Genomic DNA, 21,653 nt, shown 5'->3' with positions numbered 1-21,653 from the left:
TTCTCTTTTTTTATAAATTTATTATTTTTAAAAATATTTATTTATTTGGCTGTGCCAGGTCCTAGCTGCAGCACACGCGATCTTCTTTGCGGCATGCAAGATCTTCAGTTCTGGCATGCGGGATCTTTTAGTTGCGGCATGCAGGATCTAGTTCCCCAACCAGGGATGGAACCCGGGCCCCCACATTGGGAGCATGGAGTCCCAACCACTGGAAGGTGGTGTTTTCTTTAACAGCAAGTGCTTTAGATGGCGAGAAGGGAACAGGAAAAACCCTCAGTCTTTGCCATAGTATTCATTTCTGTGCAAAACAGGATTGGCTGATACTGCATATTCCAGATGGTAAGAACTTCCCTCACTATGTTGGGGTTAGTTATTCTGTTACTGTGGTAACATTGTGGCTTCAGTTTTCTGACAGGGCTCTGACAACTAAGGGAGAGGTCTTTGCTCCAGGTACAGGCTAGTCTGAGTTAGTTTTGGAACCTTTTGATAATTAGAATGAAGTATTTTTTGGCGCAGCAATCCTCACTTTGATAGCTAATGCCCAAGAGCATAAACTCCCACCTTAGTGTTCACCACAAGCTTTATTGCCATCAGCCAACAACTTTGAGTACCCATAGACCCTTTGACATGGTACTGTTTGTCAGCATTCTAGGTTGTCAGCATGGATCTTAAAAACTTAAACTCTCATACTTCTCATATATCCCTCCTTGTTTTGTTCAGTGTTGTTTGCATCCACATTTTCTGTCTTTAAAAACTGCCAGGAAGCTGAGGTGACCTTTAATCCATTTATTGTGTATTGTGTGTAATGATAATATTTAAGATGGACCAGACCAAAAAGTAAACCTCTGAAGCAAGTAGGCTTTAAGAAATATATATGGGAAACTAAAGTCATCTCCCATAACTTAAAGAAGCATAGAGTATTTTGAGTTGAATACAGTCAGTTCCTGCCTAGTTTGTTTTCTTTTGCCTTTTGATCAGCTCATCTTTGGGTGAAAAACTGCCGGGATCTTCTGCAGTCCACCTACAACAAACAGCGCTTTGATCAACCTTTAGAGGCTTCAACCTGGCTGAAGAATTTCAAAACTGCAAATGAGCATTTCTTGAGTCAGGTGACTAGACCCCCAGAAGTTTGGTGCTGGACAATCTTTTAAGATTTTTATCTTCTTTGTGCCCTGAGTACCAGTAGACTATGGAGAACTAATATTGTAGTTGGGATAACTATACCATTTTGTATTTCTTTCATACATTTTATTCACAGTGAGTTCGCACGCTGAAACTCATTTATCCATGTAAAATAAAGAGGCAGCAGTAAGCTGGTCGCATCTGGTGGGTAGCAAAGTGAAGTCCAGATTGCTTCATTGACTTTTCCAAGGTGACAGCCTAAAATCCTCTAACACACATTTCAACTACATAATTTTCTCCAGATTAGATCTCTTAGGTACCAGAAACATATTCGTAAAATTATTCTCTAGTGATGCTTGGATACAGTCTCTAGGCCAGGGATTTTCAACTCTGGATATAAGTCAGAATCACCTAGGAGCTTGTTAAAAATGCAGGTGCCAAGGCTTCATCCTGGGCCTTTTTAGTCAGAATCCCTTACTTTTTTGTGTGTGTTTTTTTAAGCTGCAGGCAGAAATGGGCTAGAAAGCATTCACTTCCCTGCTGAGCTCTCTTACAAGGCTTGAAAAATAGATGAAAATAGACTCCTAATAACCTTAGCCTCCTACCCTACCTTCTAAGCTAGGGATGGGTTCATCCTTAGGCTAAGTGGCCTTTTTTGGTCTTTGTTTTATTTTTAGATAAAAGTTCAAGAGAAGTATGTCTGGAATAAGCGAGAAAGCACTGAGAAAGGCAGTCCTCTGGGAGAAGTAGTTGAACAGGTATAAAAAAAGACACTGAACATGTACTATGTCTAACCAGAGACAGCCTCTTGTAGGACTGCAAGCCACTGTCTCTCTTTCCCTACAGGGCATAATGCGGGTGAGGAATGCCACAGATGCAGTTGGGATTGTGCTCAAAGAGCTAAAGAGGCAAAGTTCTTCGGGTATTTTTCGCCTCCTGGTGGCAGTGGATGGAGTCAATGCTCTCTGGGGAAGGACCACACTGAAAAGAGAAGATAAAAGCCCGGTAGGAAAACTGAGTTTCTCTATTTTGGTTTCTCTGATTTCAGAACCCATCATATACATAGGCTGGGACATAGCCTTCTAGACCATGCAGTATATTTTCTTGCCTTGGAATATTTGAAATAAGATGTATAGTGAAAATAGTATCAGAAGGAGATGATGCCACATTCCATCATCCACTGAATACCAAGAGCATGACAACAAAAGCTGTGGTTTCTTTGTCAATTTTCTTCTTTCTATTCTCTTTTCAAAATGATGTTCTCTGGTCTAAGCAGAGACGATCAGAAGCATCAAGGAAGGGGGTGGGTTGGGGTAGTGGGTATTTTCTCCCTTGGTAACTCTTTTTTAATCTCCAGAAGCATGGCAGTTTGAGGAGCAGTGGCCATGTAGCTTATTCCAGAGGTACCTTCAGGTACTATGGTTATGTAGTAGTTGAGGATTTTTTTTTTCTTTTTTTTTTTTTTTGGCCTCACAGCACAGCTTGTGGGATCTTAGTTCCCTGACCAGGAATTGAACCCAGGCCCTCGACAGTGAGAGTGCAGAGCCCTGACCAATGGACCTCCAGAGATTTCCCAGCTGAGGATTTTCTAGTTGTTGTCAGTGCAGATATCTCAGGGGAGCGTCCGGGCAGAGCAAGTAATGTTCTCTTCTCTCCCTCTTTTCTCCCTTTCTCCTCCCTCTCACCTCTGTCTCACACATTGACCGATGTGCAGATTGCCCCAGAAGAACTAGCATTTATTTACAACCTGAGGAAAATGGTGAAAAATGATTGGGTGAGTGCATATGATACCTAACAGATTTCAGAAAGAAATGTTATTTTCGTTTTAAAGATGTTCAACTGCCTCATTGCTAATACCTACCGGTCTCTAATTTTATGGACAGATAGTTCTTATCTCTTATTTAATTCTCATAACTGTACCAAGTTTTAAATCTATATATTTGTTTTCTTATCTTTCCACTTGACTGGAGTACACTTATTAAAAACCATTTTTTTGAAATATTGGCATAATTTCACTTTGCTGCAATTGTTCAAGGTGTTTTTATTTCTTATCAACTTTGGAAAGGATTTTGATAAATTTAAGATCATGTAGCAATTTATTGTCAGAGTCAAATTGAGAATTAATAATCAAATTAGTTGCCATTTAACTGTGCTAGATCACACTGCCATACCACCAATATGGCAAAAAAAAACACTGCAGGTGATTAAAATGCATTTTTCTGTCTTTTTCAAATTCAGCTTTTTCTCCTTTCTTTCAGCAAGGAGGCGCCATTGTGTTGACTGTGAGCCAGACTGGGTCTCTCTTTAAGCCCCGGAAAGCCTATCTGCCCCAGGAGTTGCTGGGAAAGGTCAAATCACTGGAAAATTTGTTTACCCTTAGATAGTCATTCTGTTTAAATATACATACATATATATATATATATATATATTTTTTTTTTTTGGATATAATTTCAGACTTGGAGAAAAATGGTATTCCTCTGTGACTTCAGCTAGATTTCTAAAATGTTAACACTTTACCATGTTTGCTTTACTCTTTCTCTCCGTCTTTTTTTTTTCCCTGAATAATGTGATAGTAACCTGAGATATGATGCCCTCTTTTATCTCTAAATAATGCATATTTCCTAAAATCAAAGATATTCTAGGGCTTCCCTGGTGGCGCAGTGGTTGGGAGTCCGCCTGCTGTTGCAGGGGACATGGGTTCGTGCCCTGGTCCAGGAGGATCCCACATGGCGTGGAGCGGCTGGGCCTGTTAGCCATGGCCGCTGAGCCTGCACATCCGGAGCCTGTGCTCCGCAATGGGAGAGGCTACAGCAGTGAGAAGCCCGCGTACCGCAAAAAAAAAAAAAAAAAAAAAGATATTCTAATGTATAACCACAGCACAATTTTCAAAATCAGAAAGTTAACATTGACTGTTACCTAATCTATAGAATATATTCTGATTTTGCCAGTTATCCCAGTGTCCTTTACAGGAAAAGAAAGTCCTGGATAATGCACTGCACTCAACTGTCAAGTGTCTTTAGTCCCCTTTAATCTGAGACAGATCCTCAGTCTTTGTCTTTTATAACCTTAATATTTATATCTCTGTTTTTGAAGAGTACATGCTAGTTATCTTATGGGTTATTTTATGGGGTTGTCTGTTTTTTCCTGACTATATGTGATGTTAGAAGTTATATTGTGTCTTCTCAGTGCATAATATCAGAAAGCACATGGAACTTATTTCTCCTGTTACTGGCAATATATACTTTGAACACTTAGTTAAGGTGCTCTCCACCTGATTTCTCCTCAGTAAAGTTACTCTTTTCCTTTTGTAATGAATAAGTATCTTGTGGAGTTATACTTTGAGACTAGGTAAATATCCTTTTACTTCTCAAACTTCCCCTTACTAGTTTTAGTTTCCATCGGTGATTCTTCCCTAAATCAATTATCATGATAATTGCAAGATGGATATTTTCTAGCTCCACCATTACTTCTAAATGTATCAGTTGGCCCTCTCTTATATTTAAGAATTTTCCTTTCTCCCTTATGTATTTGTTTCAATATAGACATGTGGATTCTTATTTAATGGGTTTAAAACCCATTAAATAATTACTATCATTATTTAGTTTGCTGCTTAAGATATCCCAGATTTGGCCAGTAGGAGCCCTTCAAGCTGGCTTCTATGTCCCTTTAACATGTCCCCATCATTTTTCTCCCTACCTTTCCTCCTCTGTCCCCATCATTTCTAAGCACTTCTTTACTTTTGACACAAGAATATGTTCCAGGGCTTCCCTGGTGGCACAGTGGTTAAGAATCCGCCTGCCAATACACGGGACACGGGTTCGAGCCCTGCTCCGGGAAGATCCCACATGCCACAGAGCAACTAAGCCCGTGCACCACAACTACTGAGCCTGTGCTCTAGAGCCTGTGCTCCGCAACAAGAGAAGCCACCGCAGTGAGAAGCCCGCACACCGCAACGAAGAACAGCCCCCGCTCACCACAACTAGAGAAAGCCCACGCGCAGCAACGAAGACCCAACGCTGCCAAAAATAAATAAATAAATTTATTAAAAAAAAAAAAAAAAAAAAAAGGAATATGTTCCAGACTCATCTTGTACTTTCCATGCCCCAGCCCTAAAATCAGCCATTTCTTCAAGGAGCTTTGGTTCGTTTTAGGGGAGAATGGTATTTAGAAACCAAGACCTGAGTGCTAGGTATACTTATTGCTACTGGGATGTGGGTGTCACTTCTTCTAGGCCCTCCAGCAGAGTTAGTAAGTAGATATATGCACTATTCATATATACAAACATACATGTATATGTGCTATATGCATATATGTGTTTATATATACACATCCACACACATCTGTATCTGTCTCTCTATATTAAAAAACCATAAATCTGATACCTCTAGTTCCAGGCTAGCATCCCAGCATTCATTGTATCCTTCGCCCTTTCCATATTTGTAACCCTCTTCTCCAACGATAATCTCTCATTCACAGTGTATTTACATATTAGCTCAATCTTAGATTATAGTAAAAGTAGTTTCAGAATTGCTAACCCTTGCCTCTATACAAATAAGCTGCGAACTAGAGGGCAAATTTTTTTTTTTTTTTTTTTTTTTTTAACTTCTGTCTTATTTAGGCTCAATATCTTTTAGAGCAGTTTTTATCTTTAGCCTAAGGGTCTTTCGTTCAAATATTCTGTTCAGAAGTTAGTTTGGGTTAGTTTCTCTCCTCCCTTCAGTGTTATGTTTGAACTTTGAAATACAATTTGATTCATTTGTTTTAGTTTATATAGGATCTTTTCCCCCATCCTTGTCATTTTGTTTAATTGTTTTGAGTATATGAACTATCAAAACTGTTGTTGACTATTGAAGTTAGAACTGTAAAAAAAATTTAAACACGTATATGATTATGTGTGTACACTCAGATAAGTGGCATTTACCACCCCCCGCCGCCCCTTGCCTCAAGCGTTATCTCTTTTTTAAGTATATTTGTGGCCATGTAGAGCAAGGGTAGCCAGCCCCAGAGAACGTGGAGTAGAGGAGAATAGAACAAAATCTCAAAGACCTTATCCTCAAAGTGTTTAAATAAACACTGATTTGTCACTTAACGAATACTGTATCTTTATCCTTTTTCTTCTCCAGGAAGGATTTGACGCCCTGGATCCCTTTATTCCCATCCTGGTTTCCAACTATAACCCAAAGGAATTTGAAAGTTGTATTCACTATTATTTGGAGAACAATTGGCTTCAGCATGAGAAAGGTCAGTTGCTTAGCTTTTTCCTGTCACAGAAGAATCCCACTGAGTCAGAGCCTTGATCTCTTCTTCCCTCAGCAGCAGCCTGTAATTTGTACTTCATCTTTTTTCCCTTTATCTTGACTTCTTTCTGGCTAATTAGATGGTACAGAAGGTGTGGGGTTGGTTAAAGTTCGATTTACAAGAGACATTATATCTCTCCCTAAAATTCTCACGTTAGTCTAGAATAAGATGCTCATGCTAACAGAGGAGGGGAGACCGAACCCAGGTGATTGGGTTGCTGCCACACACTCACTGTCACATTTATTCATCGTTCAACACACTTGATTGAGAGGCTCATATGCTAGGGCACCCCCAGAACAACTGATGCTGTGTGAGAGGCTACTGCAGCACCAAACCAAATCCTTGCTATACCTGTCCTAGTACTTGTAGATGAAAGTGTTCCACCTGCTCATTTAACCCTTGCCCTCAGTTCTGGGTGGGTGTGGGTCTGTTGGGGGGCGGGGTGTAGAGGAAAAATAAAGGTGGTTCTGTTACTAGGTAATAGAGAATTAGCTGCAGTTGGAATAGGTTATTAAAGGAATAGGGGGAAGAGTATAAAGCAGCTGCAGCATGATGAGTTAGGAGGCACAATGGAGAGATTTCTAAAAGGGGCTTGAGAGATTTGACAGTCCTTAAAGTCCAGAGGATAGTCTTGAAACAGAGGGAGAGATAGATGCTGGTTGGAGGAATAGAGACAGAAAAGGAAATTATGCATAGAAAAAATAATACTGGTGGATGGAATAAAGGGCCTAGAAGTGAGGTTTTGGGGAGTGCTAATTATATCAGAACATAGTCTGGATAACGTAGCCTTTGACTACAGAATTTGCTAAGTAACACAATGCTACAGGAGAAAACTGCCAGTTTTCTGTGTTTGGCTCCATTTTAGCTCATACAGAAGAAGGGAAAAAGGAGTTGCTGTTCCTAAGTAATAGGAATCCTGGGCAGCTGGAGCGGCTCTGTGCCTACCTCTAAGCCATGGTCACAAGGTACGTGGAAGACAATGGACCTTTCTTCTAATGGACCCAATCAGATGGGGGAGTCCTGCAGTACACAAGAAGAGCAGCCAGGCACGTGCACTTATGGGATTGGACAGGACTGCAGTCAGCTCCCAACCTTCGTTGCAGTGGGTTCCTTGTGATGTGACTGTGGTGGCAATAAGATGTCCTGAAACTAACATCAGTTTATTAGTTGTGGTTTTCACATTTTAAATAATCATGTAGCTTTTCCTAAAAAATTAAATTAAGTATCTTTCTTAAAGTGTTGTGTTATATTTATAAGATGGAAAGAGCCTTCAGATTGGCCAAATTGAATTTCTTTGGCATTCTGCTTGTTGAGACTAAATTCTACAGAAATTTTCCAGACTTTATTCAATTTAGGAGATTGAGATTCAATCTCCTCCTGAACTTCTCCCTCCCACACCATTCACTTCCTATTTACTCTTTTATCAATGGTCCCTGAGAACTTTCCTCAAACTCCAGCTGAGTCTGGCAACTTTGTATAGTACAGCCCCTTTCTACAGGTTCCTGAAAGAAGTTCTAAACCCCTACAGCATACATTGTATGTAGTGAATTAACATCTTTAATCCATGTAGAATAGTACTATCTGTGTACCATCTTTCTGAGATTTGAGAAAACACTGACTCATCAATTTCAGAAGAGTCTGATTCTCTCACCATACCCAGGTTGTTGGTTCCAAAGAGTGAGAAGTTTGATTCCCAGATCTGCTGCTTATTAGCTAACTGTCTGAGCCTATTTCCTTCTCTAATTTTACCTTATCTCTGTTTCACCTTATGTAAAGGTAATAATAATGCCAAACTTTCAGGGATTTTGTGAGAATTAAATCACATAATAAATGTCAGGTGCCTCACACATAGTAGGCCCCCATTAAATGATAGGTAGCTACTATTTATAACTTGGATTTTATTAATGCTTTATTTGAACAATTACTATGAGAAGAGAGTCTGAATGTATATCAGCATTTTTCACTAGAGAGCCAGCTGCCCCTACCCTATCCTCCTCAAGGATTCCCTGTCAAAAATAAAACCTCCATCCCTGACCCAATCCCCAGACACTTTAGCTACACTGATGTTCTAGCATCAGACTCAAAGATAACAGCCTTATAGAGACTGCTTAACCAGCTCCCACAGTTGGAAAGTTTGAATCCATTTAACAGATCCCTTTTAATACAGTTGTGCTTCTCTGACTGAACCCTGACTGATACACCTCCCAATACAGATAGTCAAGCCTTGAGATCTGTCTTTTCAGTAGCTCAGACTCACTTCCTCCTCTCCATCCTTACTACCACTGCCTTTCATAACCCCATCGCTTCTTGTTTGAGTTACTATAATCATTTGCTAATTTGTTTCTCTGCCAACTACCCTTGGCTCCTCCCTCCAGTCTTTCACTGGGCTGCCTGAGTGAGCTCTCTAAACACAGCACATCATGCAATTCCCTTAATGTCATTCAGTGGCTTCACTATGCCTTTATTTTTGCCATGTATGGGTTACAAAGTTCAAACCATACAAAAACATTTCATGGAAAATCAGGCTCGTTTTCTCTCAGCTCCCTTTTCTAGAGGCAATCAAATTATAGAGACAAAATTCTAAAATAATACACGTTTTTTTAAACACAATAGTGTACTTACTCTTCTGTACCTTGGTGTTTCCAGGTATCTTGGAAATTGTACCTGCCAGGAGTTTTTCTTACAAATCGAGTGCCTGCTCTAAGGAATTTAAAAAGAAAAGGAAATAGCACACAGAACCTCCAAGAGGGACACTGTCACAAGCTCAGCAGCCACAGACAACATCCTGACCACAACAGGGGAGGGTCTGCTGTGATAAAGTCACCATTGCTACTATGAACATGGACATTGCAGCCTATACTAATGATAATGGCAGCTAGCCCCCAGAAATTGCAGTGCTGCTGCCTCCCAAAAAAAGCAAGATGCCACTGCTGTTACCCTTACCAGATACTTACTGGACAGGACCTGAATCTGATTGACAAGCCTGATCCTTAACTGTAAATGAGGCTGGGAAATTGGCTTCCATCTTTGGAAGGCCAAGCTCATAATCAATATGCCTTCTTTTCTTTCATGAATGTGGAATAGTAAGCTGTATGACTATACTATCATTTATGTACAAAATCCTTACTGAAGAATTGCCTCATTACTTTTGCAATTTGCTAAATATGGATTCTTAATTTTTTTCCAAATACTCTATCATAATCTACCCTATCCAGTCCCCTTTTTTTCTTAAGATCCTTCTACTGCAGACCTGATCCTCATGCCCCAATTTTTTTTGTCTCCATGCTAAGCCTGCTGCACAGCTGGTCTCTTGGGGCTTTTCTTCATCACTCAGGTGGACTGAATTCAGAATGAAAAGTAAGAAGCAAAACTCTTTCTTTTCAGATGACATATTCTTGTATATAGAAAACCTTAGGAAATCTCAAAGTAATCTACTAGAACTCAAAACAAGTTCAACAAGGTCACAACAATACTACAAGATTAATATACAAAAACCAATTGTATTTCTCTATACTAGCAATGAAAAATCCAAAAATGAAATTAAGAAAGTAATTCTGGGGACTTCCCTGGTGGTGCAGTGGTTGAGAATCTGCCTGCCAATGCAGGGGGCACAGGTTCGATCCCTGGTCCGGGAAGATCCCACATGCCACGGAGCAACTAAGCCCGTGCGCCACAACTACTGAGCCTGCGCTCTAGAGCCTACAAGCCACAACTACTGAGCCCACGCACCTAGAGCCCGTGCTCCATAACAAGAGAAACCACTGCAATGAGAAGCAGAAGCCCGTGCACCACAGTGAAGAGTAGCCCCCGCTCGCCACAACTAGAGAAAGCCCGTGCACAGCAATGAAGACCCAACCCAGCCAAAAATAAATTTATTTTTTTTTAAAATTAAAAACTTAAGAAAAGACATATAAGTGGCTGACAGGATAATGAAAAGATGTTCAACATCACTACTGATTAGGAGCAAATCGAAACCACAGTAAGATACCACCTCACACCCACTAGAATGGCTATAAATCAAAAAGACAACAATAACAAGTGTTGGGGAGGATGTGGAGAAAAAGCAACCCTCCATGGGAATTCCCTGGTGGTCCAGTGGTTAGGACTCGGTGCTCTCACTGCCAAGGGCCTGGGTTCAATCCCTTGTCAGGGAACTAAGATCCCATAAGCTGCGGCGTGCAGGGAAAAAGAAAAGGAACCCTCAAACATTTCCAGTGGAAATATAAAATGGAAATATAATTTTAGAAAACAGTTTGGCAGTTCCTAAAAATGTTAAGCACGAAGTTATCACATGACCCAGCAATTCCACCCCTAAGTATCTACCCTAAAGAAATGAAAATATGTCCACACAAAGACTTGTGTTCAAGCAGCATGAGACTATTCATAGCAACATTATTCATAATAGCTAAAAAGTAAAAATAATCCAAATATCCATCGACTTGTAAACGGATAACCAAAAATGAGCAAAATACTAATACATACTACAACATGGGAACTCAAAAACCTTACGCTAAGACTCCAAACACACAAAAATACATTTGTATGATTATATGAAACATCCAGAAATGGCAAATCTATAACGGCAAAAGTAGATCAGTGGTTGGCTGGTGTTAGAGGTAGGAACAGGGTTTACCTGTAATCACACAGGAAGAATCTTTTGGGGATGATGTAAATGCTTTAAAACTGAATTGTGATGACTGCACAACTCTTTATTTACAAGATCATACACTTAAGATGGATGTGACACCTCAATATCATTTACTGTATATAAATAATACCTCAATAAGGGTGTTAAAAAAAAAAAAACTGCGGTCAGATTTCTTCCTTCCCTCTATTCAACGGGTTCATACCTTCATCAAGGTCTGAGACTCTCCCAGCCTTTTCTGGTTTCCCGAGATGTTCCCACACAGGCATTTCCCCAAAAAAGCACATGCATGTATAATCCCACTTGGTGTTTGCTTCTGGCGTAGTATATTGTCTTCAAGAGACAAAGTTGCGAGTCAAAAAAAGATACACTGTGCAAACACTAACCAAAAGAAAGCTGGTTCATCTATACTACTATCGAAGTAGATATTAAGGTAAAACAGCATTATTTGAGAAAAAGAGGGATAGTTTATAATGGTGGAAGTTTCAATCCATCAGGAAAATAAACCTGTAAAGTAGTATGCAGTAATAACATAGCCTAAGAAAATAAAAAACTGACAAAATTACAAGGAGATAGACAATCATAGCAGGAGAGTTAATATACTTCAGTGGGAGAAGATATTTTCAACACAAGTAACTGACAAAGGGCTTGTATTCAGAATAAAGTACTTACTCCTACAAATGGTTGAGATGACCCAAAAGAAAAATGGGCAAGAGACTTGAACATGCACTTCACAAAAGTGGCTATTCTAATGGTGATAAACATAAAAAGGTGCTCTCAATCTCACTAATAATCAGGAAAACTAAAACCAATGATATGGACTAAAAATTTTTAATGGTGGCAAGGTTATGGAACATCACCTGCAAACACTCCTACACTGGTGGTGAAACTAAATTTAGAAAAGTTTGGTGTTATTTACCATATTCACACAGTCCCATCCTTATGATCCAACAATTACACTCCTAGGTAGATACACAACAGAAATGTGTGCATGTCCACATGCACAAGAATGTTAACTGTAGCACCTAATAGCCCCAAACTGGAAACAATTCCAAAGTCCATTATCAGCAGAGTAGATCATTTGAGGTATGTTTCTACAATGGCATTCTGAAGCAATGAAAATGAACTATAAGTATATGCAAGAACAGGGAAGAAGTTAACAATATTGAGCAAAAGGCAGACGCAAAAGAATATGTACTCGGATTGACTTACATTATATACATAGATAGAGCGAGCCAGTCCACAGGGTTAGAAGTCAGGAAGGCTGTGAGTTTTGGACAGGAAGGAGAGGACACATGTGAGGCTTTAGGGTAGCGTCTAGTTTTCTGGCAAGGTTTTATTTTTTGCCTGAGTCGCTATTAGCCAGCAGAAGTATCCTATGAAAAAAGGCACAACAGCTGCAAGAGCCGTCAGGAGTAGGTAGGAGAATCTTTAGTGAGCCGCACCAGGAACCCCACGGGGGATGCAGAGAACCCAGCACCAAGAACGCTCCAGCACGGCGCTTGAGCCCTGGTGCCCACAACTTCCGGCCTGCGCCACTGCGCCCCGCCTGTCGACAACTAAGACTGATAAGCAAGTCTGTTCCACGCCAGGAAGAGGCGGGGTATGAGGAGCGGGGTCATTAAAGCCCAACGAATCGTTTATCCTATGGGAAAGGATGTGTTTATGGGCCAATAGGACGCCGGGACTGAGGCCCCACCCACAAGCCTGCTGAGCCAATCGGCAAGGAGCAGCGAGTGGGCAGGCTGTGGCTGTGCTACCCAGCGGAGCCGCGCAACATGGCGAGGGGTTCCCGGGAGGTGCTCACTTTGCAGTTGGGACATTTTGCGGGTTTCGTGGGAGCGCACTGGTGGAACCAGCAGGTAAGGTCTCTGGGCGGCTGCCTCAGCTGAACCTTTCCGGATCTCCAGTCCTTGCTTCCGGCCTGTTCCTCTCGCCACCCGAGTCCAGTCCTTCCTCTGTGCCTCCCCAGGATGCTGCGCTGTGCAGGCCGACCGATGCCAAAGAACCGCCGGGAGAGCTGTGCCCCGACGTCCTGTACCGGACCGGCCGGACGTTACACGGCCAAGAGACTTACACGCCGAGACTCATACTCATGGATCTGAAGGGTTAGGTGGTGGCTGGAGTCAGCCAATTCCCAGTGTTCCCCTTCGCGTGTGGAGTCTCTAGCATCCGTTCGCGTCAAGATCCTTGACCCCCCGACTATACTAGGCTGAAGGACCAGAGATGAGGAGCCCCAAGGAGAGCTAACCACAGTATGCCAACACCTGAGGGGACGCAAGAAAGCAAAATTTTATTCCGTTCAAGAGCTATCTCTGGAATGGGCTACTTGTCCCTAGACACAGTGAGATGTTGAACTGTGGCGCTCCCGTAGAACCACTGGGTGTGGTCTTTGCCCAGGTCCCAAAGCTAAGGACTAAGCTGGGAAATGAAGGATGGAATCTACATTCTCCTAGGCAAGGGTTTTTTTCAACCCATGTCTAATCAAGAAAGCTTGGAAGGGCCAAAGCGCTGGAGTGATGATGACAGCAGGTTGTCAGGTGATCAGAGGAAGGTTAGCTGAACGACTGGAGGGACAGGGCTTTACCTAACATTGTCTGTTATTTTTGTACAGGTAGTCTGAGCTCCCTAAAACAAGAAGGTGGACTCTACAGGGACAAACAGCTAGATGCTGCAATAGCATGGTACTTGTGACGTTTGGAGAGGAGTTGGGAAGGAGCATAGCAAGCTGGAGAACTCAGGGAAACTGACACTATGATCAATCTCCAATTTCTTTCAGGCAAGGGAAGCTCACCACACACAAAGAGGAAATCTATCCCAAGAACCCTTATCTCCAGGACCTCCTGAGTGCAGAGGTGAGGGCCTCTACCCTGAACTTTTAAGCCCAGTGCTACAACCAGAGTGCCTCCACTGGGGCAGAGAAAAAGAGAATTTTAGCCATCTTAAATGCCCTAGAATGGTATTTTGAGGAAAAGCACTTTTTTCTCCTACTAAAGGACTGTGAGTACGTGAACGGAAAGGAGGTTGTAGGGTGTGGCCAACAAAATCAGGGAGGATAAATCAACTTTTGCGTCTAGACGGCCTGGACCTAAATGTAGATTTTCTCATCCCGCCCAGGGAGTGCTGAATAGTGATGATATCTGGAGGGTCAAATCCATTCCCAATGGCAAAGGTGAGACTTCTCCAGATACTGCAAAATGGGGAGTGGGGCAGAGCAGGAACATGGAGAAAGGTACGTTTCCTCTGCTTTTTCTTCAGGTCCCCCACCATTCACCACCACTACAACTCCAAAACCAGTTATCCCCACAGAGGGCAGCATCAGAGTCTGGTCAGACTTTCTCAGAGTCCATCTCCATCCCCGGAGCATCTGTATGATTCAGAAGTACAACCATGATGGGTATGGAGGGCCCCAGAGGCTGTGAGGCAAGAAACTGGGTCCCCACTAATGTTGGATGAGGCTCTTGAGGCCATCTTCCCTGCCCTCCTCCAATACAAGAGCTCTTGGGCAGAGGGATGGAAGTGGGGAAGTCCTGTAAATCCTGGACTGTGTTTATGCATGGCAGGGAAGCAGGTCGCCTGGAGGCTTTTGGCCAAGGGGAGAGTATCCTGAAGGAACACAAGTACCTGGAAGAGCTGGAGGACAGGCTGCACTTCTACGTGGAGGAATGCGACTACCTGCAGGTAGCTGCGTGGCATGGCGGACACTTGGGTAGAAACTCCCCTCATCCTGCTGACTTTCGCCATTCACCTCTCTCCAGGGCTTCCAGATCCTGTGTGACCTGCACAATGGCTTCTCTGGGGTAGGCGCCAAGGCCGCAGAGTTGCTACAAGACGAGTATTCAGGGCGGGGAATAATAACCTGGGGCCTGCTCCCTGGTCCGTACCGCCTCGGGGTGAGTAGTTCTTGTGGGGAGAAACGGTCACAGGGTAAGGAGGGAGAAATGAGGATAGCCTAGTGAGAAAGTTGGTTCAAACAAACTACTCTCATTTCTTTCACCAGGAGCCCCAGAAAAACATCTACCGTCTGCTAAACACAGCTTTCGGTCTGGTGCACCTGTCTGCTCACAGCTCTCTGGTCTGCCCCTTATCCTTGGGTGGGAGCCTGGGGCTGCACCCTGAGCCACCTGTCAACTTCCCTCACCTGCAGTATGATGTAAGGCTCCACGCTCCTGTTCTGACTGCAGCTAGTGACAGGGCAACACACACGCGCGCACGCGCTCGCCGAGTCAGCCTTTATCTGCTGCTGGCTCTATTCTTGAAGCCTCAGCTTGAACTCGGCTCTGATGTGGCCTCTTAGATGACGTTGTCCTATGCTTATCCAGCCCTGGGCCAAACACACCCCTGCTTTGTCCCAACGCATGCGGGCCTCTCTGCCATTACTATTCTGCCTCCACACTCTCTTTTCCACACCCAGAAGGCCAAGTGCTCTTCTCTGTATCCTCTTTACAGGCCGCTCTGCCCTTCCACTGTGGCGCCATCCTGGCTACAGCCCTGGACACAGTCACTGTTCCTTATCGCCTATGCTCCTCACCAGTTTCCATGGTTCATCTGGCTGATATGCTGAACTTCTCTGGGAAAAAGGTATTAAGCTTTGTGAGGAGATGGGTCAGAGCTGAGAAAAAGCTCTATAACTTGATTTCTTCCTTATCTTTAGGTGGTCACAGCAGGAGCAACCATCCCCTTCCCCTTAGTTCCAAGCCAGTCCCTCCCTGATACGCTGATGCAGCTTGGAGAGGCCACCCCATGGACCCCACTGTCTGCATGTGGGGACCCTTCTGGAACGTGCTGCTTTGCCCAGTCCGTGGTGCTGAGGGGTCTAGACAGAGTATGCCACACCAGGTGAGGGCTGGTGGTCCTTAGGAGCCCTTGTCAGACTTTTGTTTCACATCCTTTTCTCATACCTCTGGGTGTTCTAATGGCACTGCCCTGCTCTCCTTCCCTCTGGGCCACTTAAAAGAAAACAGGGGCTTCCCTGGTGGCGCAGTGGTTGAGAGTCCGCCTGCCGATGCAGGGGACACGAGTTCGTGCCCCGGTCCAGAAGGATCCCACATGCTGCGGAGCGGCTGGGCCCGTGAGCCATGGCCGCTGAGCCTGTGCGTCCGGAGCGTGTGCTCCGCAGTGGGAGAGGCCACAACAGTGAGAGGCCCGCGTACAGCAAAAGAAAAAAAAAAAAAACAAAGGCTGTGAGCATCCCGATCCAGCTGATGGCCTGAGAACCTAAGTCCTAGTTTCTCATTCATGCTGCCACAGATTAAAGGTCGTTTTGGCTTTGTTCTGGCAGTCAGCTCACCCCAGGGACACCCCTGCCCTCCCCCCTCCATGCGTGCACCACCGGGGAAGAAGTCTTGGCCCAGTACTTGCAGCAGCAGCAGCCTCGAGTCAGGAGGTCAGTATAATGCTTGCCCCCGCTCTCCTCCCAGACCTGCCACCTCCCCTGACTTCTTCTCACTCAGCTGCTGTCCTCTTGCCCCACAGCTCTTCTCATCTGCTGCTGACTCCCTGTAAGGTGGTTCCTCCTTACCCCTACCTCTTCTCCTCAAGCCTCAGCCAGCAGGGTTTGGTTCTGGATGGTCCGCCAACAGGGGCAGGTATGTAGGAGGTGAAGAAAACCAAGAGGTTTTCAAGCATGGGAGAGTTTTACTATACCCCTTCCTGGATAAGGTACTTGGGAAATTCCCAGTTTAACACTCCTTTATTCACTCTATGGCTCCTGAGAGAAGTGTTCTTCCTCTGGAGTGCTGGTTTACAAAGGGGAGAGGACACAAAATTTATTGAGTTTACTATATAATCAAGTCTACCAGAGGCCCAGACTTCCTTGTGTGTGCAACAGACCGAGGGTAGAACAGTGGTCCATTCACAGGGTTCCCGTTTCCCTCCCTCCGCAGCAGTGGAGAGCATCCCAGTGCTCGGGGCCCTCTGCTCCTCTTCATCCTTGAACCGGACCCTGGGAGATTTGGCCAAAGATCTCGCCAAACTCGACCTGCGGCGCTGGGCCAGCTTCATGGACGCTGGAGTGGAACAGGATGACCTAGAGGAGACGCTGCAGGAGCTACGCAGCCTGGCCCAGTGCTACCAGAGTGGCGACAGCCTCATGGACTAAAGCTCCAAGAAAAGGAAAGAGCTAGTTTACAATAAAAACTGCTGGATGCAGGAGCTCAGTGTCTTTGGACTGGCTACACCAACATATGCATTTATCACATTTAGAAACACTGTGATCAGATCACACAACAATAAATATGTACCACCAGACAAAAAAGAAAAGAAGAAAACACACAGAAAAGGAACTGGGCTGCACTCTCCCTCAATGTTCTTTACAACGTAGATTTCTAAGGTCTTCATAAAAGACGCACAGGATGGCAGGGCCATCCAACCCCCAGCCTGCCATTGTCCTTGTCCCTGGCCCCCTGCTCCGCCAGCTGCTCACACTGAGCTCAAGGGTTTTACAAGCCAAGTACAGCCACCCTTCCCCCGATCAGGGTGCCTGCTGGATTCGATCCTGTGCAGAGGACACCCTCACGCTCCCAGGGTCTCACTCATCCAGCTCTTCCTCAGACAGAAGGTCCCCGTGGTCAGACAGCTGGTCTGTATTGCTGGTACTGGTCGCATCCTCCTCCTCCTCGGAGCTGGCCTCGCAGGCTGTGTGGAAAAGCTGCATGAGTTCTCGAAAACGATGGGAAACCTAGGAGGAGAGGAGGCTTGCATTCACCTTTCTTAAGTCAGTAACATTTTAACATTTACTAAGCACTATATACCAACTTGAACAGTCTTGTTTGTTCTACACAGTAAGGCGGTGAGGGCTGTGCCCTCCTTACAGATAAGGAAACTCGGGTTAAAAGGCTAAACATTTTGCCCAAAGTCACATTCCTTCTAAAAACAAAACTAGAATGCAGTCCCTGGGGCTTCTACTTCAAAATTCAATGCCCTCTCTCTTCTAGAGCTATGACTAACCACGCTGACAAGTCAAGGTCCTCCTCAGGGCAGACCTTTATAATCACCAATCACCTCTTAGTTGGCCAACCTGTCCTCTTCCTTTCCTTGGTTCCTCTGGAGCTTGAAGCTCTAGCAGAGTTTCCCCTACTTACCTCAGTAGGGGTCTTATTTCCCAGCTGCTGGGAGATGATGCTAAAAGTCTGTGGCTGTGCTCCTTGCTCCTGGCACATGGTCAGAATCACACGGTCAGCTTCCCTGGAATCCACATAAGGCAATTAATCTAAACCAGTAACATGGGTGTGCTCCATGCACTTTCTAAACACGCTCACACATCCATCCCCACCTACCTTGTCCACAGGACAACCTTTTCCCCTGTGGAGCTGACCTTGCTGTTGTTGGCACACACTGTAGCTTCTGTGGCCTTCGTCTGTGGCTCCCCCACTGGACCCTTTCCCTGTATTCCACTGTCTTTAGCCAAACCTCCTCTAGGGGCTTTGGGAGAAGTCTCTGAGGTGTCAGTACCTAATGAAGAAGATTCATGGACAGGAGACACCCCATCCGCTGTCACCCCAGCTCTACTGGAAGGCAGCCAGCTCTCCTGAGTATCTGGTTTCCCAGACACCTGTCTTCCCCCTAAGTCTCTGGTCCTTGAGGAAACAGGACTCGGGAAGGAAGCAGGGGGTTCAACGGTTCCGGGCAATTTCTCAGTTTCTGAAGCATTCCAGACCAGCATGGAAGCCTGTGACTCATGCCCTGGCTTATGGCCCTCGCCCTCATCCTGAAGTCTGGGGGATGCCCTGGGGCAGGAGAGAACCTCAGGCCCAGCCTGGTTACTCCTAACAGCACACAGCACAGTTCCAGTTTTGGAGGGAAGCTGAGGAGTCTCTGGTGAGCAGGGCGGTGGGCCATCGAGGAGGAGCTGGTCTGTAAAAGTCACTTCTTGAGGAGACAGCAAAGTGCTCCCCGCTGCCAATCCTGTTTAGGAGGAAAATAAGGATCTAAGGGTATGGACAGTGTAACAATGCATCTAAGGATACAAATTACCACGGGGTCACTCTGGCAAGCTACCGTGATAAAGTTCTAAGGTCCAAGAGTGAGGTGAGGGTGGGGGCTAGGGTCACTTATATAAAGATATGAAGTCCGACTGCCAAAGCTGAGAATGGCTGAGGCTTTAGAATGCAGACCACAGAGGATATGGAGACAAGGGGAAGGGGTTCAGGAATGGGAACACAAGAAGAAAATGCTGGGACTTCCTGGTGGCGCAGTGGTTAAGAATCCGCCTGCCAATGCAGGGGACACGGGTTCAAGCCCTGGCCCAGGAAGATCCCACATGCCGCAGAGCAACTAAGCCCGTGAGCCACAACTACTGAGCCTGTGCTCTAGGGCCCACGAGCCACAACTACTGAAGCCCGTGCACCTAGAGCCCGTGCTCCGCAACAAGAGAAGCCACCGCAATGAGAAGCCTGCACACTGCAAGGAAGAGTAGCCCCACTCGCGTAACTAGAGAAAGCCCGTGCGCAGCAACGAAAACCCAACACAGCCAAAAATAAATAAATTTATATCTAAAAAAAAAAAAAAGAAAATGCTGGATCGTGTCGATTTGTAGCACTCTTATTTCTGCAAGAGGATTGAGGCCACAGGAAAGAAAATTAAGGCTGGACGGTAAGGATTTCCTACTGGTTTATTAGTAAAAGAGGTGGTAGTCCATCCCTGAAAACACTAATAGGGCTTCCCTGGTGGCACAGTGGTTGAGAGTCCGCCTGCCGATGCAGGGGACACGGGTTCGTGCCCTGGTCCGGGAAGATGCCACATGCTGCGGAGCGGCTGGGCCCGTGAGCCATGGCCGCTGAGCCTGCGCGTCCGGAGCAAAGGGAGAGGCCACAACAGTGAGAGGCCCGCGTACCGCAAAAAAAAAAGAAAAGAAAGGACTAATATTATCCAGGCTCAAAGACGTTCTTGCTTGAAGTATGTGAGAATGAGACAGAAATAAAGGGAAAAAGGCTGGGCTGGCAGCTGGCTCACTCACCTGGAACAGGCATCTCTCCCTTTCTGGTACTCCTGCCAGTCCTGCTCTGGGTTGCCTCAGTGCTTTCTCGCTCTTCTGGGGTTTCCTCCTCCATCACGTCCTTGCCCTGCCCAGCTTCCTTAGCACCAGGCACGGGACTGGCCTCTCCGTGGGGGCTGCCGCCTACCAACTCATGGGGCTCCTTGCTCTTGCAGGATTTGCTGTCACAGACCTGCAGGGATGGCCTTCTAGGTCAAGGGTCTTCTGACCTCTTTTTGTCTTAGGGGCCGACCAAAGGAAGAAACCTTGCCATGATGCTCAGCAAGTCAACCAACATGCATGCCTGCTCCAACAATTGTAAATGGCCCCAAAAAGAGTGCTGGATTCTACCAATCCTCTAACCAAGGACTGTATTTCTGCTGCCAACCAACCCTACTTTAGAGAACCAGCATTACCTTTAGGCTATTTTCCTCACACGGGTTTGTTTCATTAAAAAAAAAAAAAAATCTAAGAGGGAAATATATGAACTGGTTGATTCTTCCCTATTCCAAAAGCTTCACCTACAAGATTCTCTTTAAAACGCAAAATCCATTATACATATATTTTTAAAGATTCTATTTATTTTGCATACACACACTAATGTGTATGTGTATGGCATATTACTTATCCCCATGTAATCTTTTTAGGAATTCAATAAGGTACACATCTGTGGTAGCAAACAATACCCCAAACAGCAAGGCAACCTGGGGGTTGCCCTAGGCAGCTCCGATACCCCTTGGTACCAGTTCCCTCCTCACCTTGCTGCTGCAGTGGCTACAACTTCTCCTCTTGCTCTTCTTCATCTTGGAGTCAGGACATCCCTCATGGCAGGAGCAGGCACAGTCCTTGGCCCCATCTGGCCACTCAGCCTCCTAGGAGACACTTGGGCTTGGTTAACTGCCAAGCATTTTTGGTACCAATAGAGGGAGCTAAGTTGTGAGCCATCTGAACAAGCCTGCCCCCTGACCCCCTTCCCCGCTTCCTTTCTCTTTCATTATACACCATCTCTTCACGTTGCCTGGGGAAATCAATGCCCAAACTCAACTAAAGCCTACTATGAATCCCTGAAACAATCTGTAAATGACCCAAAGACTGACATATCCCAACTGCCCAGATGTTTCAAGAAATATTTAAGTGAAATATAATCTGAGGCAAAGTCACTGGAGAGCTCCCTCATGAGATATGATCTACTCACTTGTCTGTCTTTGTTTCTGTCTCCCTGTTCCTTGAGCTCTCCCCTCTCCTCCAATCCCCTTGAGAGAGGGCTTTGTACATATGGAAGGCTCACTCAATGATACTCTCTGTTCAACAAACCCAAGACATAAGTACCATTACTATCCCCACTGACGATGAAGAAACTGAAACAAAGAGAGATTAAATAAATCGCCCAAGGTCATTCAGCTACTAAGAAGCAGTTTTCCCGAAGAAAGAGTACAAGACATGTAGTAAAGGGAAATGGACTAAAAAGACTACTTCTTGAAGAGCAATAGACAGCAGTGAGTACAAGTAGACTCTGGAGCCAGACAACGCAGGCTCAGATCCTAGCACTGCCCCTGATTAAACATGAGACCCTGGCAATCGCCCCTCTCTGTAATTCAGTCTCCTCTTCTATAA

At 44.9% G+C, this 21,653-nt stretch overlaps 3 protein-coding genes across 21 annotated transcripts in view; 2 read left to right on the top strand and 1 right to left on the bottom strand.

The window, feature by feature from the left end:
• Positions 1–9,583, top strand: part of DAP3 (death associated protein 3) — a 31,436-nt gene extending 21,853 nt beyond the window's left edge. For 6 of the 7 annotated variants that reach the window (XM_089914065.1, XM_089914061.1, XM_089914058.1 and 3 more), the window contains 8 exons: positions 247–339; positions 979–1,109; positions 1,800–1,880; positions 1,969–2,127; positions 2,837–2,896; positions 3,381–3,470; positions 6,246–6,363; positions 7,286–7,656. In XM_089914065.1, coding sequence (XP_089770191.1) covers positions 247–339; positions 979–1,109; positions 1,800–1,880; positions 1,969–2,127; positions 2,837–2,896; positions 3,381–3,470; positions 6,246–6,363; positions 7,286–7,371 — 818 coding nt within the window. In that variant the 3' untranslated portion in view covers positions 7,372–7,656. Of the gene's footprint in view, positions 1–246; positions 340–978; positions 1,110–1,799; positions 1,881–1,968; positions 2,128–2,836; positions 2,897–3,380; positions 3,471–6,245; positions 6,364–7,285; positions 7,657–9,066 lie in introns of those variants that run through there. The other variant, XM_022559700.3, reaches the window with a different exon arrangement.
• A 3,210-nt stretch (positions 9,584–12,793) lies between these two features.
• Positions 12,794–17,218, top strand: MSTO1 (misato mitochondrial distribution and morphology regulator 1). Of its 5 annotated transcripts, none has more exons than XR_016393698.1 (14): positions 12,794–12,927; positions 13,038–13,173; positions 13,680–13,749; positions 13,845–13,920; positions 14,183–14,237; positions 14,324–14,462; positions 14,629–14,746; positions 14,824–14,958; positions 15,066–15,218; positions 15,515–15,646; positions 15,720–15,904; positions 16,316–16,451; positions 16,541–16,653; positions 16,951–17,061. XR_016393698.1 is itself a non-coding variant. In XM_022559788.3 (14 exons), exons 1-14 carry the CDS (start codon positions 12,844–12,846, stop codon positions 17,163–17,165), a joined length of 1,716 nt encoding a protein of 571 aa, XP_022415496.1. In that variant the 5' UTR covers positions 12,794–12,843; the 3' UTR covers positions 17,166–17,218. The 5 variants fall into 5 exon arrangements, 3 of the variants coding, with proteins under 3 accessions (XP_022415496.1, XP_022415497.1, XP_089770223.1); XR_016393699.1 differs by having other exon boundaries at positions 16,926–17,027; XM_022559788.3 differs by having other exon boundaries at positions 16,347–16,451; positions 16,951–17,218.
• Positions 17,219–17,220: 2 nt separating this feature from the next.
• Positions 17,221–21,653, bottom strand: part of GON4L (gon-4 like) — an 88,301-nt gene continuing 83,868 nt past the window's right edge. For 8 of the 9 annotated variants that reach the window (XM_089913964.1, XM_022559784.2, XM_022559782.2 and 5 more), the window contains 5 exons: positions 20,798–20,911; positions 20,022–20,232; positions 18,343–18,970; positions 18,148–18,250; positions 17,221–17,744 (listed from right to left, as the gene is read on the bottom strand). In XM_089913964.1, the coding sequence (XP_089770090.1) occupies positions 17,595–17,744; positions 18,148–18,250; positions 18,343–18,970; positions 20,022–20,232; positions 20,798–20,911 (1,206 nt within the window). In that variant the 3' untranslated portion in view covers positions 17,221–17,594. Of the gene's footprint in view, positions 17,745–18,147; positions 18,251–18,342; positions 18,971–20,021; positions 20,233–20,797; positions 20,912–21,234; positions 21,341–21,653 lie in introns of those variants that run through there. The other variant, XM_022559785.2, reaches the window with a different exon arrangement.

This window comes from Delphinapterus leucas, chromosome 1 (assembly GCF_059928025.1).
Source record: "Delphinapterus leucas isolate spDelLeu-1000000601 "Yukka" chromosome 1, BTC_Dleu_Yukka2, whole genome shotgun sequence".
NCBI lineage: Eukaryota > Metazoa > Chordata > Mammalia > Artiodactyla > Monodontidae > Delphinapterus > Delphinapterus leucas.
The sequence above is the reverse complement of the archived record's forward strand: the minus strand, read 5'-3'. Positions and strand labels throughout refer to the sequence as shown.